The sequence below is a fragment of the Caloenas nicobarica genome, chromosome 13, assembly GCF_036013445.1.
Source record: "Caloenas nicobarica isolate bCalNic1 chromosome 13, bCalNic1.hap1, whole genome shotgun sequence".
Lineage (NCBI taxonomy): Eukaryota > Metazoa > Chordata > Aves > Columbiformes > Columbidae > Caloenas > Caloenas nicobarica.
The window spans coordinates 15,720,157-15,734,606 of NC_088257.1; the positions used below are offsets into that span (position 1 = coordinate 15,720,157).

The 14,450-nt window shown below is 41.9% G+C and overlaps 1 protein-coding gene across 2 annotated transcripts in view; it reads right to left on the minus strand.

Moving 5' to 3' along the window:
* Positions 1–1,232: 1,232 nt before the first annotated feature.
* Positions 1,233–14,450, minus strand: part of KCNIP1 (potassium voltage-gated channel interacting protein 1) — a 395,786-nt gene continuing 382,568 nt past the window's right edge. For both annotated transcript variants that reach the window (XM_065643870.1, XM_065643871.1), the window contains exons 3-8: positions 12,409–12,478; positions 9,408–9,478; positions 7,459–7,566; positions 6,595–6,699; positions 5,951–6,013; positions 1,233–3,837 (exon numbers count right to left, since the gene is read on the minus strand). In XM_065643870.1, the coding sequence (XP_065499942.1) occupies positions 3,790–3,837; positions 5,951–6,013; positions 6,595–6,699; positions 7,459–7,566; positions 9,408–9,478; positions 12,409–12,478 (465 nt within the window). In that variant the 3' untranslated portion in view covers positions 1,233–3,789. The remainder of the gene's footprint in view (positions 3,838–5,950; positions 6,014–6,594; positions 6,700–7,458; positions 7,567–9,407; positions 9,479–12,408; positions 12,479–14,450) is intronic.

The window sequence follows — 14,450 nt, forward strand, 5'->3', positions numbered from 1 at the left end:
ATTTCTCCATGTGTCAGAATGGATGTTTACAACAAACCAGAGCTGAAGGGACACCGCGAGGTTCTGTTTTATTTTTTTTAATCTGTAAAATAAAATAGCGCTTGTGTTTTTCTTCAACTTCATTGCCTGTTCTCCTGGTTATACTTAAGCAAAAATGCTGAAGAGTAAAGACAAGCCTATAAGCTTTCAATTTTTATTATTCCAAGATAACATCAATGATGCAGGTAGAACATTTTTGGACACTTATTTGCACAAGGGCCAGACTATCAGTTATTAATAGGTGTGTGTCACTGCACCAAATATAAGAGCACCCCTGAATCAGTGACGCAACTAAATAATTAGCACATAAATGTTACGCTCACAGCACAGATCGGCACTTTCACAGCCTCTGTGCAGATACGTGTTTATAAGATCTTCCTTTTAAAAGCTTCCCTGGAAATTTTTAACCCGACAGTGTCCCTTAAGGAAAAAGTACATACTGGGCTTAAGAAAGGACACCTTCCTATAGATGTGTTCTTTTTATTGTTAAAACCAACATTTTTAAAACCATTCAATAAAATTTAACAGAAATTGCTGTCGGAGAACAGCATTTGTAAGAGTGAAGCTATGCATTGCCGCTCCATTAACATGGCTTTAGTTATCACAACTTACATTATTTGCACGTTTCCATAGGTCTTTCATGGCACTTCCCTGAAGAAGACAAAAAAGTCTGTAACACTGCTGCTACCATCCCCATCAGAGACCGCGCACAGCCACACCGGGGGTTGTTCTCAACTCGTGTCACAGGCAATGCCGAAGTTCTGCCCGCGACGCCTGAACCTCAGGATGGCCGTACCCTCAGGTTTATAGCTCAATGTGTGATTACTCACAATATTGCAATGCATTCGAAGTAACAGGAAAACAAACACTGATGGTAATAGGCACACTACCTTTTTTTTTTTTTTTTTGCATTATCAATCACATTCCTATTTTTCAACAGATTGTTACCTAAAATGCATGTTAGAAAGGCTTTTTTTTTTTTTTTAAGAAAACGCTGGCATGAAGATGCAGACTAACCGTTTGTAACTGATGAAACAGTCAGACTAATGATTCAGACATTATTTAAACGTTCACAACTGAGAAAATTTGCACAGCTGATAGCACTGACAGATAGTCTAACTGCAGCTTAGAAGCCAGCATAGTAACTACCTTCCACGTACCGGCAGGAGGATTTAAGATGGTATGAGATTAGAATTGCACACTATGTTTTATTTAGAAAGCTGTAGTAAGTATTTGCCATAAATATTGCAAGCCCCATATATGAGTGATGGGGAGGCTTTGCAAGTTTACAAAGTAACGTTCACAGAAAACATAAAAAACAAACCCAAAGACGTTTCCATGCAGAGTACGGTTCTCTCACAGTCACTGGATCTGTCTTATCCGCGGGCTGGAGCACAGAGGCCACGTACACACATAAAACACAGCTCAGGCCAAATTCACCGCAGTAACTCCAGAACTTGATTTAGCTTCAGGGACCACGGTATCGTCCCACTAATAACATTTTCTTTTGAAATGGGCACATTCAAAACTTTTCAGGCTGTATGAGCCATCTCACGAGCACACTGTTAGAGGACAAAGGCACTGTGCTAGCCCAACGCAAATGCTGCGTTTCCATTATCTTGACCACTTTTCCCTCATATGAAGTTAACGGATAATAGACGGATGCTCTTTTGGTGCGGGGAAAAAAAGCAGGTAATTCATTACATTGAATTCTGTCATTTGCTAAAGCAATTGCAAGAAGAATCAAGAAGGAACACTGTAAACGTTGTGCCTTATTTCAGCTACAACTGATGTCTTTATCAAGTGCCTATTAAATAAGAACTAAACAGACAATACCAGACAACTGGAGGACAAGGCTACTCACAGCATCGCATCAGCTCTGCTAATCAGAACGCGTTATTGGAGCTGCTCTGCTCTGTGTCACTGCTAGGAAGGAATTAATCAATGGTATTTGCATGAAAGGCAATAAAGAGGATACACTAGGGTGTCCCTCCTGCATACACATAGCTTCACTCACTTGTATAGCGCTTTTGATGACAAGTGAGCAACTGAAAGGAGTAAAGTTAAGACTACATAGAAGTGTACGGAGGAGCACAGTAAAAGGCGAAAATGTCCCATCTTGGAGAATTAGTATAGCATTACTCTAGTACTGATCAGATCTACTTCTATAATCAGGAATACTTCAACAGATTATATTTTTATAAAATATAGGGCTACAGAAATGAGTCATTCTATATATTTTGTATTATAAAAAGCTTCCACTTACATAACTTTTAAAATATATCTTCACTGCTAACAGTATCTTTGCAATATAGTATCTGATATAATAAAAATATATACGCTTACTGGATGGGAGCGATGTAGCACTATGGCAGGGACTCTCCTCTCTGTGTGCTCTGCGCAGCTGCAAAGTTGGCTGTTCCCTCCTTCCCTTGGCTTCTCAGCCATCGGCTGCCCGGGGCTGGCGATGGCACCCTGGCGCGCTCACTTTCCTAAGGGGCCTCTGCAAAGCAGGCTCTGACAAATAATCTACTGGGCAAAATCCAGCCTTGGTGTAAATCCGCTACGTGCTTCTTTCTGTTTTACTAATTAAAAAACCCACCCCCCCTAACCAATGCTCTGTTTGGCATTATTAAGGAAATGGGACTTGTACGAGCCTTGTGGGAAAAATGATTTTGCTGTAGAAAATGTTAAATTACCCAAAGGGACATAAGGGCCTGGTAGTTAACTAAGTAGGTCCCAATTAAACTTACAGGGCACCTTGTGGGTGCCAAGGTCTGTATGTGAAACAGCTGCATCATCTGGGCCCTTTCCTGCACTAAGTAAAGCTGGCAAGCTTAAATAAATCCATAAAGTGGGCAACTTCCAATGAAAAAATACAAACGTTCAAATGATGAATCTAGGAAGCGTGTGCCAAACTGCACCGCAAGGACCAGAGGACACGAGCACGGTGATCACCTGGTGTCCCACCACGTGCTGGGACGGCGGAAGGTGGCAGAGCAGGTATTCATCTTCCTGCACCAGCCCTTACGGACCTGCCTGGTCTTGCAAGAACTTACCGTCATTGGACAGGATTTGTTCTGTAGCTGGAATTTTGTATGTGTAACACGTTTTGCTCCTTTCTGGCTCACCCTGGCATGAAGATCCCCTAGTTACTGTGTTCAGGAGAAACTCCACCAAACTCAGTGTGGTGGTACCAGTGCATGTGAGAGGTAAAGCAGGATCTCCGCAGAAATGGGGATATTGGCTACACAGACTGTCTGCTTAATGATTTACAGTTTGTTTTTCACTGATTGCCCTGGTAGGTTTGATTTTTGTCAAAGCAGATTAACAGCAAGGCATTCATAAAACATTTTGCTGTATGGTAGCATGGACTGAGCTTTTCACTTGCGATAGATGGCTGAGTAAGCTATCAACATGTGCTATCATATGTAATTAAGCTCACTAGATTAAAAGCAGGACTTGTGCCTAGCAAACAATGCTGTATATTACTCATTGAACTTCGAGCAGCAGTTCTCTCTTGTCAGGTTTTATTAAAATATTCACATGCTTCCAAAACGAAACAAAGGTCCACCGGTGTCTCCTGGGGAGAAGAGGTGGGATCAGTTGCATTCGGTTGCCATTTGGTTGGAGATGTCATACAACATCCTCGCACTCTGAACATGGCTCAATTGTAAAAAGCTTTCACCCAGAAAGGAGGTCCTTGTTACACAGAAGGTCTCTGGCTCCTCCAGTGCTCCCCAGACACGGTTACATCACGTTCTCAAAGAGCTGTAAGGATCGCATGATATTGTCGTCCTGAAAGCAACGAGAAGACATTTTCGTAAAACCAGCACTGACAAGCAATGTAACTTTGCCCAGCACCTGAGCAAAAGCCTTGCTTTTATAATGCTTTTCATCCTCGATGAGCTGGAACAGATTCAGTGATCAGGTCCTGATTCAGCAAAGCAGTCTTCTCTTACTTTGGCACCTTAGCTGGTTTTGCAAGAACAGGATCTTCTCATAAGCTTGACATTTGGCATGAGCTGCGCTTTACAGAGGAAAACCAGACACCAGCACTGAGCTCGTGACTGCACTGAACCCTCAGAATTCAGGGCATTTCATTGATCCTAAATATGCACTTAATATGCTTCAAAAATCCAAATGCAACTGCAGGTTTTGAACTAATTAGCAAGCTGCCTTGAAGGAACACTTCATCCCAGAAAGACAACCAGCTCAAACCCCAAATACATTGCAATCTCGGCCTCTACGAGGTTCCTAGATCCAAATGAGAAAGTTGGAAACACACAAGAGAAATCCCAGATCGCTTCTCATGAAGTTTCAAAATTGTACTTCAATGTAATAAGCAGAGTAATGTTTGAAAACATAACGATGATTTCACCCCCTACCCCCAATAAATTCAGTTATTCCAGAAGTTAGAACAGCTGTTTGCCTGTAACATGAAAATAATTTTCCACATTGAGCCACCGAGAAGAGCTATTGCATCTCACTCCTTCATCTTATTTTCAGGCTGCATCCACCTCTCTCACTTCTGACACACTTTGGTGGGTACCAGTACAAGGTATCGCCTTGCACGGGAAACCCATTGTCCTCCCCAAAGCGATGCAAGGAGTTCACTGCCCATGAGCCATACCCTCAGAAACTGCAGAGGTAAGCACTGTAGTGCACTTTGGGTTGTTTTTCATAAGGAAAAAATATCTTAGTGCTGCAGGGCTCACTCCTGTCTGCCAGGAAACCACGCGTGACAGTGCATCAGCCTGCACAGCTCCCACTGCAAGCCTGTCAGCAGAAGGAACAAACCCAAACTAGGGCAGAACGTTAAACAAACTCTAACCGTTAAACGTAACATAAAGCTGCTTCAATACTGAGACCACTAATCATACACACGCACCCAGCCTGGAGGCAAACTATGAGCGTGAAGAATAATACCCGACACAAATGATCAAATCAAAGACGAGGCCAAAAATAAGCTAAACAATCAGGAGGGACCAAGAATTAAGTAAATGAAAAAAAAAAAAAAAAAAGAGCCTGTATTATGCATCTGCTAACAAGGATTTTGCCACCTGAAGTCCCTGACTGAGAAGTAATCTGGATGTTAGAGCCAGACTTAATCCGGGACCAGCGGGAACCAGCCCAGCCCTCGCCCTCGCTCAGTACACAGAGCTGTCTGACTGCACAACAGGAGAGGTTTTTCCAGGGAAATAAAATACACAGGAGGGCTGGTATACAATTCTTTGCACCAATGTAGTCTTTCTAAAATGCAGAGGCCATTATTGAACTGATTAAATATTAGAGATATCTCCGAGCAAAACATTCACACGGTTAATTACAGTCTAAGACAACAGACACTTGGCCAACTGCATGTTAATGCAGATGTTTGTGCCATTGCTAAAAATACAAGGAAATATTTATTACAGCCAACCTAATGCATGAAACTTGCAAGAGGGAGCTTATTTCCAAAACAGAAAAAAAAAAAAATTGCCATGATAACAGCATTTGTGATCATGAAAACATCAACTAGTTTTATAAATTATCGCTGTAACTACGTGACTTTTAGAGACCTTTGGCTCTGGGCAGTTCCAGCAACGTGGCACCTGCTAATGACACCCAGGGGCAGCACACAGACACAATATCAGCCTCTCAAAAACCAAAACCCCAAACCCAACAAACCAAACCAACCAACCCCAAACCACCCAAACCAACCAAGCTAAGGAGGTTTCGGGGCATTATGAGCTTTCCCTAGAGTTATTTGCTTGTCTGCAGAATCAGGTACTGCAGTTCACTCAGGAAAATGAAAGCACTGGCTACCAGCAGTGGAAATGAAGAGACCCTGTCCTGACCCTGCTTCCCTATTCAGCAAATGCTGTGGCATGAGCTAGACCTTTCATTGCAGCTATAATTTTGTCCTTACCTCCTGACACGATTCAATAAACTCATCTAAAGTTACAACACCATCTTTGTTTTTATCCATTTTCTGCAAAATAAAAAAAAAAAAATAATAAATTGTTTCCATAGGTAACACTGCAGTTACAGTACAATATCTTATTTGATGCAGCCGTATAAACCTATGGTACTTTACAAACTTAAATTACAGACTCAGTATCATTAGATAATTTGCTGACTGCTAAGGACTTGTTTACTCTGGTATTTGGAGCACTTTTGAGGTCACCTCCAACTATTCCTTCCTTGACATGCACAGCAACCTCTGTCCTTATTACGTCATTTATTTATTCATTCACTGCCTCACCAACCAGCACCCATATTCCTGTATCTCTTTATGGGCAGTTGAGAGAAGCGCAGAAGTGCTACAATATGTGCAGAGGCTTCAGACTTTCTGGATGTGGCACATGGCCATGCTAAGGGTTGGGCTGAGAGACAAATGGGACTCCTTAGAGCCAGCAAAGCAGCAGACACTGTAGCATTAAGCTGAATGGCTGCTAGGATTTCTTGTCAAATATATAGTGGGGCACAGGACTGAACTTGGGGCTGACCTTACAGTAAAGTGTATCAGTGCATAGCTCAAGTGTTAAGAAAAACACATCAAAAATCAAGTACCTGGAAGAATACTTCTACATGCTGCCTTGGAGCATCTTCCTTGAGCACTGGATATGTGTACTTTCCCATCATGTCATAAATTGCCTTCACGATATCCATCATTTCCTGCAGTAGCGACATGCCAGCACAAACACAAAAGGGAAATTAATAGAAATGATAGCTCATTTATTTCTTTTACCACCCTTTTCTTCACTCTCCTTCTCCTATTACAAAACAGCACAGAGAACACCTTTACATGTGCATCAATACAAGTGTATCATCACACGCGAGTTCATCTAGAAAACCCAAGCCCTCCTCCACACCTTGCACAAACCACGACGCAGCTCCACGACCAGCAGCACTAACCACAAACCCTCCAGGTACGCACAATAGTTTTGAAAAGATAAACCAAGATGTCTTTGCAAAATATTCAGGTTACTATGCTCAAAACCAAGGCTTCCCACAAAGGGAACAAGTAATACCAGATAAGAAGATAAAACCAGACGATAATGCAGCAGGATTTGGGAGTGGTGTTGGGGGCTCGTAGTGCTTTGGGTGAGCCCACACTGTATCTCCCAGTGCAGCCAAAACCCACTTGCATCTCAGTCACTGGGTGGCTATTGCCATCGTCACCCTCCCCTTCGCAAAGCTTATGCTGCTCACAGCCATAACTAGGATTTTGCTCCTGGCTAAAACAATCCATTAAGACACTATAATATAGGAAAATACACCTACAAAATCATGCAATGTAAGATCACTGTGCACTTCACTTACGTCCAGCCTGATTTGCATTTAATTAGATGCACGCAAAATTAATCGTGCTCTGCAACAGAAACCAGTCAGCTCTCTTCGGAAATCAACCACATTTGCCAGCAACAGCCTTACCTCCTTGTTTATGTAGCCATCCTTATTTATGTCGTACAGATTAAACGTCCACCTTAGCTTTTCGTGAACAGTTCCCCGCAACAGAATGGACAATGCCATCACAAAATCCTGGTTTAAGGCAGAAAGAGAAATGTGAATTTTCATAACATCCTCTAAGCCACCTTCTTTGTATAACGCAAGTCAAAAAACTTACCTTTTTAGGACAGAACATATGGTTATCACTCTTCTGACTCTCTTTTTCAAAAACGTGTCCTCACTGTCCTAAAGGACAGTGGCTGCTCTGGCTGCTCAGACTTGCCAGAAGCAGCACAGCGTGCTCAAGGCCAGAAGCTGTGACACCTTCCTTGCTACCTGTCCAAATTTATCGTGCTCTAAACTCTAAATACTGCATGAATGCAAGCACGGCAAAAAAGGGGTCTGGTTTTTAAGAGCGCCACAAGATGCTCCAGTGGCAATTCCCCTCCTAGAAATGGTCTGCGGCACAGAGTCACCGGGGCTGCCGCCACCCGCTCAAACACAGCTGATCTTTCTCACCCCCAGCCCCACGGTGCTAGTGAAGGAGGACGAAAATCCAGCATTTTCTCTGTGTCCACCTTGAGACAGAAAGATCTGAAAGTCCTCTAACGCAGAGAGCCGGAGGTTTTTTTCTCTGGATGAATCTGTCAGACTTGACCAGATGCGATTCCCACCGCTAATTACTCAGTCTGAGACACAGCATTTTAATTTTATTTTTTGTTCACAGTAAAGTTATTGCTTCCAATAACTTTGATTTACTGGTTATACTGCATTGTGGCTCATTCGCTGTAAGCAGCACCACTACAGGGATCTATTATTAGGCAGAGCTTCAAGCTAACAGAGCTGTACAGTTCCTGATACCTCATTTAACGTGCTTAGTACTTCTGATGTTATCTCCGTCAGCTCTGCACGGGGCAGCGCATCACTCCTCAGAAACCTTTGCTCCTTTTTTCCAGGGCTTAGAGGAATTTGAATTTGCTGAACGATACAAAAGAAGGGGACAAAACGCTTATGTTTGACAACCACTAAATAGACAGGTTTTCCAGGAAGGAAAGCTCAGCACTTTTTTAAAAGAAAAAAAAAAAAAAATCTTATCTAAGCGTTTTGCTGTGTCTCAGTCTGTTTAGGTTTCTGGAAGTCTCTAACTGCTGAGGTAGCTGCCATGTGCAGAACTCCCACTGCCACCGTCACTAGAGACATGCACAGATACATATGCGTAACATTCCCATTTTACATTTGATAAATGAACTAATTTCTCCGTCTTACTTTGAAATTACTGGAGTTCTTAGCTATTTGACGGCAAAGGCAAGACTGCCTATGATTTCTAGTTTTATGATCACAGTAAACTGTCTTCAAAATTCTGAAGTTCATCCTCCACAGGCCTATGACCTAACATATCCTTTTGCTGCACTCCAGCTATGTGTGGGAGCTTGAAAGATGGTTATTTGTAGCCACAGCAACAAACCTTTTAGTTAAAGGGTGGATTTGGTTGCCCTAGGAATTAAGTACCTGAGATGCTTGTTCAATATATCAAATAAAGTTTAAAAAGCCATATTCCAGGAACATACAAATGTAACCATGCAATGCATGATGACTGATGAAGACACACAATGTACTGGATTTTCTTTGACGTCTGAATTATCCGTGGAAATCACTGGATGGGACTGCCCTTGACCTCTCTGCTATACAAATCTCTGCACTTTCTCCTTGTAGTACTGAAAAATGTGATCTACTTGCTTCTTTAGTGAAAGAAAACATGCAACTCCATCTGCATAAACTAAACTGAACTAGATTTTAAAATATCAGCTGGTTTTAGACTGAAACCTCTAACCCATAATCCAGCATGTCCTACTAGTTTACAGTGAAGCATGGATGGAGAAGCTGAAAAACACAAAACTGAGAGAGAGACATTGAAGGAGATGTAAAACAATTACCTCAAACTTCACTGAGCCATTCTGTGCAGTGTCAAACGCATTAAAGAGATAATGTGCATACATGCTAGCATCTGAAAAACACAAAGGGCACCAATTGGTACAACAGTTCGTTATACACCCATGGCTCTAAACAAGATTCATGACCTTATTTTCCTTTTGTAGAAAATCCAATCTTGCAGCATTGCTAGATACTCTATGAACTAGCAAATGTTAACATGGACTTGCACACTCCCCAAGCGCTCCCTTAAAACAGCCTTGAAATGTAAAAGCTTTTAATACAGTAGAAACCATCTGGATTATGGGGCTGTACTTGAAAGAATGAGAAGAAAAAAAAAAAACACCACACTCCCAAGAGCATCTCTGGGGCGAATGGAGGGAAACGCAGCAAAAGTCCCAAGCAGCGATTGCAGCCCGTGTGCTCCCTTGCTCTGCCTTCTGCTTCGTGTGAGATACGGACGAGATCCGCAGGGACTCTCCAGCCTCGGAAGGGGCCAGTTCCCATCACTTGAGTTTGGCCCATGACTGCTCAAGAGCAATCTCATCCGAGGCATATTTTCGTCCTTTTGAATCTTAAACTGCCAGGTTTTGAAAAAATCTTTTCTATTGAGAAGAACAGTTTCTATGGCCACGGGAAGGATGGCTGTTGACTGGGAAAACCAGGAATGGTATGCAGGGGAAAAAAAAACAAAAAAAAAAAAAAATCAAATGGGTGTCTGACCTCAGGACCTTCGCTGGCCTGTGCTCTGCAGGCAAGTCACACTGCCCTCTGTATTACCAGAGCCCAACTTTTCAAGATGGGAGAAAGTGACATTAAGTCTCCTTAATTAGTTCACTGGTACTCTAGCAGCCAGGTACTTTTTTCTCTCTTCTATTCTTTGCATCTAGCACACAGCACCAGTCAACCTGAGCCTTTATACGCTATGCGTGGGTATGCAGGTGAAGCCTGGTGCCCTGGGACACACAAACATCCAGGGGGAATCACCCAGCATCTCTCTACTGTGATCTCTAAGAAATTACTACATATTTTTACATTATTCAAGTCCAGGAAAGTATAACTGTGCAGAAAAATCAAATACTTAAGTTACTATCATCCATAACAATAGAATACACTGGACTGTAGGGAAAAAAATAATTGCGGTGGAGTCACCATCCATGGAGGTGTTTAAAAGGTGTTTAGATGAGGTTCTCGGGGACATGGTTTAGTGCCAGAGTTAGCTTATGATTGGACTTGATGATCCTGACGGTCTCTCTTCCAACTGAAATGATTCTGTGATTTTCAAGAAAATGATTCTGAAAATAAAATAGCTCCAGAAGGAAACCACAGAATTACTTATGGGACAGTGCTACTAAAAACTAATTGAGCTAAACTAAACGGTGAATTAAAAATATTGAACTAGAGGTTTTATTTTAATAAGGTGTGATGTACATTGAGAAATACTAGATCACTGTTATAATTTGATGACAGGTTAGCAAAAATGAAAATCTGTCAAGGGCAGGGCCCCAATGTAACAAAAATGTCAGAAGCTTGGGATGACACCGCACAAAGTTTTTATAATTCAAAGCTACTTTACTGCCTCTGGGATGTACAAGTTTATCTGTACAGAGAGCCATAAAAGTGAAAAAATCTCTGAGGAATCTGAAACCTCAAAATTTATGATGCTAAGGTTATATAAACTGTTTGGAAACCAAATGAAAGAAAACAGGGTAAAATACAAAAACATATCTGCTGTCACACTGATTTATTATTAAGCATGAATTTACTACCACCATCATTAAACAAGGGAGGACCACATTTCAAGGGAACGGAAGAAAAGATGATGTTTCTGTGCCTGATTGTTTTTCACCCATGGAAAGGAAGGAGTCACCCAAGGTGTGTCACTTAAAGTGCAATCACTTGCGGTAACTGGTGCTCCTTGGACTTACTGGAGCTGAGGTTGAAAACAAAAAATATATCCAAAAATACATTAAGAATATAAATACTTAAATTGTTGCATATTTGTTAAAAGAATTAAACTGAATGGTTGCTTTGATAACAAAAACAAAAGCAACCACAACAGGAAATCATCAAGTCGATAATGAAATGTAATGTAAACTTTTTATAGGTGTATATCCTTGAGGTCACATGCATTGTAAAACATAATGTGTTTTATCTTCACATTTAGTTGAAAAAACGCTTGTTAACGACCTGCTTAATGCACATGCACACAGACACTCTTGCAGAAACTTCAGTCGTCATTCCACAATAAGTCTATGTATTCTGCAGCTACTACAGAGTGGAATGTGTATTGAAAGCCTCAAATACTGAATCTCGTGCTAAAAAGCCACTTAAACCCACAACTCACTTCTTTCAGTTTGAAAACAGACTCCCTACAGAACATATCCAGTTAAAAGAACATATAGATTCTTAATGTTTTTAAAAGGCAAGAACATACATTATTTGAGAGATTTAATACAATACTTTAATATTCCAATATATGACGTGACCCTGAGTCACACGAACACCAAAAATTATCACTTTGGGTAGCTAGCAGTTCATGCATCAACTAAGAACTGCTTTAGGAATTTTAGGGAGGTTTTGATTAATTTCCAGGCCAAAATGAGGTCTGGGACTCTTCCGTGCTAGCTACTACAGGTACAGCAGTCCAGCAGCAGGGAAGTGAAGACACAGTGAGGGGAAGTGATTTAGATTTCTGCCATCCACAGAGTCAGCACAAAACCTGCATCAACTCCAGTTTCTATTTTGGACTTGGGCATCAAAGAGCTGACAACTAGGGGCCATCTTTAGTGTGGGTTTACCTATAGTTTTGTGAAATAACGGTTCAAAGGGCCTAACTTAATTTTATTACCTTGAAGTTTGTGTTTCTGTTTAAGATCCTGCAGAGCTTAAGCTCAATTCACATTTCTTGCACAGATTATCTGAAGGTGTTTTGCAGCTAGCTGGCAGTCACGAATGTTAAGTCATGCTTCAGTAGACCCCACAGACACAAAGTACTCCGCTTACCTCCGTGAGGGAAAAACTGTGCATAGATCTGTTTGAATGTCTCTTCATTAACAACCCCACTAGGACATTCCTGTTGGAAAACAAAAAAAAGAAAGCAAGAAAAAAAAAAGTCAAGAAAAAAACCCCCATCTTTGTAAAGATTCATTTGCAAAACTCTACAAGCCCAAAGAGAACAATTGCTCCGGTTGCACAGGCTGTACAGCTGAAGAAATTAAAGTAATTCAGACTGTAATTTCATCTTAAGCATCTCGTCAAAATGTTAATAGTGGTGAACCAAGTCTAACAGTGTTTTCAGCAGTGTTTAATGGCTGTTTCATAGGATGACCTAGAAAGGTAGCTCATGCCTTCTGTCACATGAAGCTTTCATCTAATGATTACCAATAATGTTAGTGCCAGCTAACACTTCCCTATCCGATGCCTGCACATACATGAATTCATTAATCCTCAGCAGGATGCTGTAGCCAGATATCCAACACCAGCTCCCTAGAGACTAAGGGTAAACGCCGTACTCGTAAGTCCTTACAAACAAGCACTGATATTAGGCTGAAAAGATTGGATCATTTTTAACCTGTTTATCTGCTCAGTCTTCTCTAAACTTCTGAGCAGCCAGACTGTGCCCATGCTAATTTTCTAACCTCGCAACCTGTGGGGTTATTGTATTTTTAAGCTCTGGTACTATAACGCAAGGGATTTCTTTTCAATTTTCGCTGCTTCAAACACCGGTGAGAAGGTGGCAGATTTTCTGCCTTGAACTTCCTAACCTAATACTGAGCCCCACAGAGCGGTGTTCAGGAAGGGAAAAGGGGATTCCTGCCTGGAGGGCTCACACTTGCTCTGCTGCAGCCAAGCGAAATCCAAGCTATTACGGTAATTTTCTGGAGAAGATGCTCCCTGGGTACATTTGCAGAGTCCGGACAGCACTTGGGGAAAGGGAGATGTGGTCCTCAGGTCTTCCCAGCAGGATGCGGGACCACAGGCAATGCAAGGGAGCGGTGAAAAACTGCACAAAAATTGTCCCTGTTGTGTGAATCCTCTTTCCCTACTTTCAACTCTTTTTAAAAAACTTACATTATTTGGACAATTCTAGAGGAAATTTAGCTTAACTATGGTGCTTTACCACCCCCCGCCAGCTCAGTGCTGTTATAACACATGTTCATGTATGACAGAGAGCCGCAGGCACTGCGATCTGACTACGTGAAGTTTTCAGTTATATAGAATATTTCCCAGTTGACAACACTCTTCCTCACGGATTTGAAAGCAATTTTGAAAACTAAACCAGAACAAACCAATAAAATAACGATGGCACTAATCCTTTATCACAGAGCACAGAATTACTCCTGTACAGAGATACAGAGCAAACGATTGATCCTGCCACTTTTTCCACCTGCCACATTTGATTTTGTAGATCTTCCCTTCGTTATATCTTTTCCAGGCTGAAGCATCCCACCCTGAGAAGCACAGAAGGCACTGGGCATCCTTTGACCATCTCTTCTCTGCGTCTTTCTATTTGCACCGTAGCCTTCGTGAGACAGCAGCCCAGCACCGCAAGCCATGTTCAAGATGCTGGTACACCATTCATTCGTCCTGCAGCATAGTGGTGCTCCCTCCCTGCCTCTCTGCTCTTTTCCTAATAAATTCTGACTGGGCTCATTGGAGAAATAGGATGGAAACTGGTTTTCAGATCTTTTCAATAATGCTATGGTTTATCCAGTCTATTGGCTAACTCTGGCTAGTTGTCAGGCCGCTATCATACTTTCCTCCTAGACTTACCTGCTAAAGTAATGGAAACTGATTTAAGAGTTCATTCTTCTGCACTAACACAGCTAGGACTGTGCTCCTGTGCAGACTGAGATGTTGTGGTAGCACAAGCAAGCTTGGGGATGAACAGAAACGAGTTTGAAAGAGCACGAAGCGGCAGCCCTTCCATCCAAACGCACCGCTGCCACTTGACCCTACCTGGAATACACCTGCCACACCTCATGATGCTGTTGGGGTGGAAATCCCCTCCCTTAAATATCCCCATAATTCTGTGCTTGGCCTGG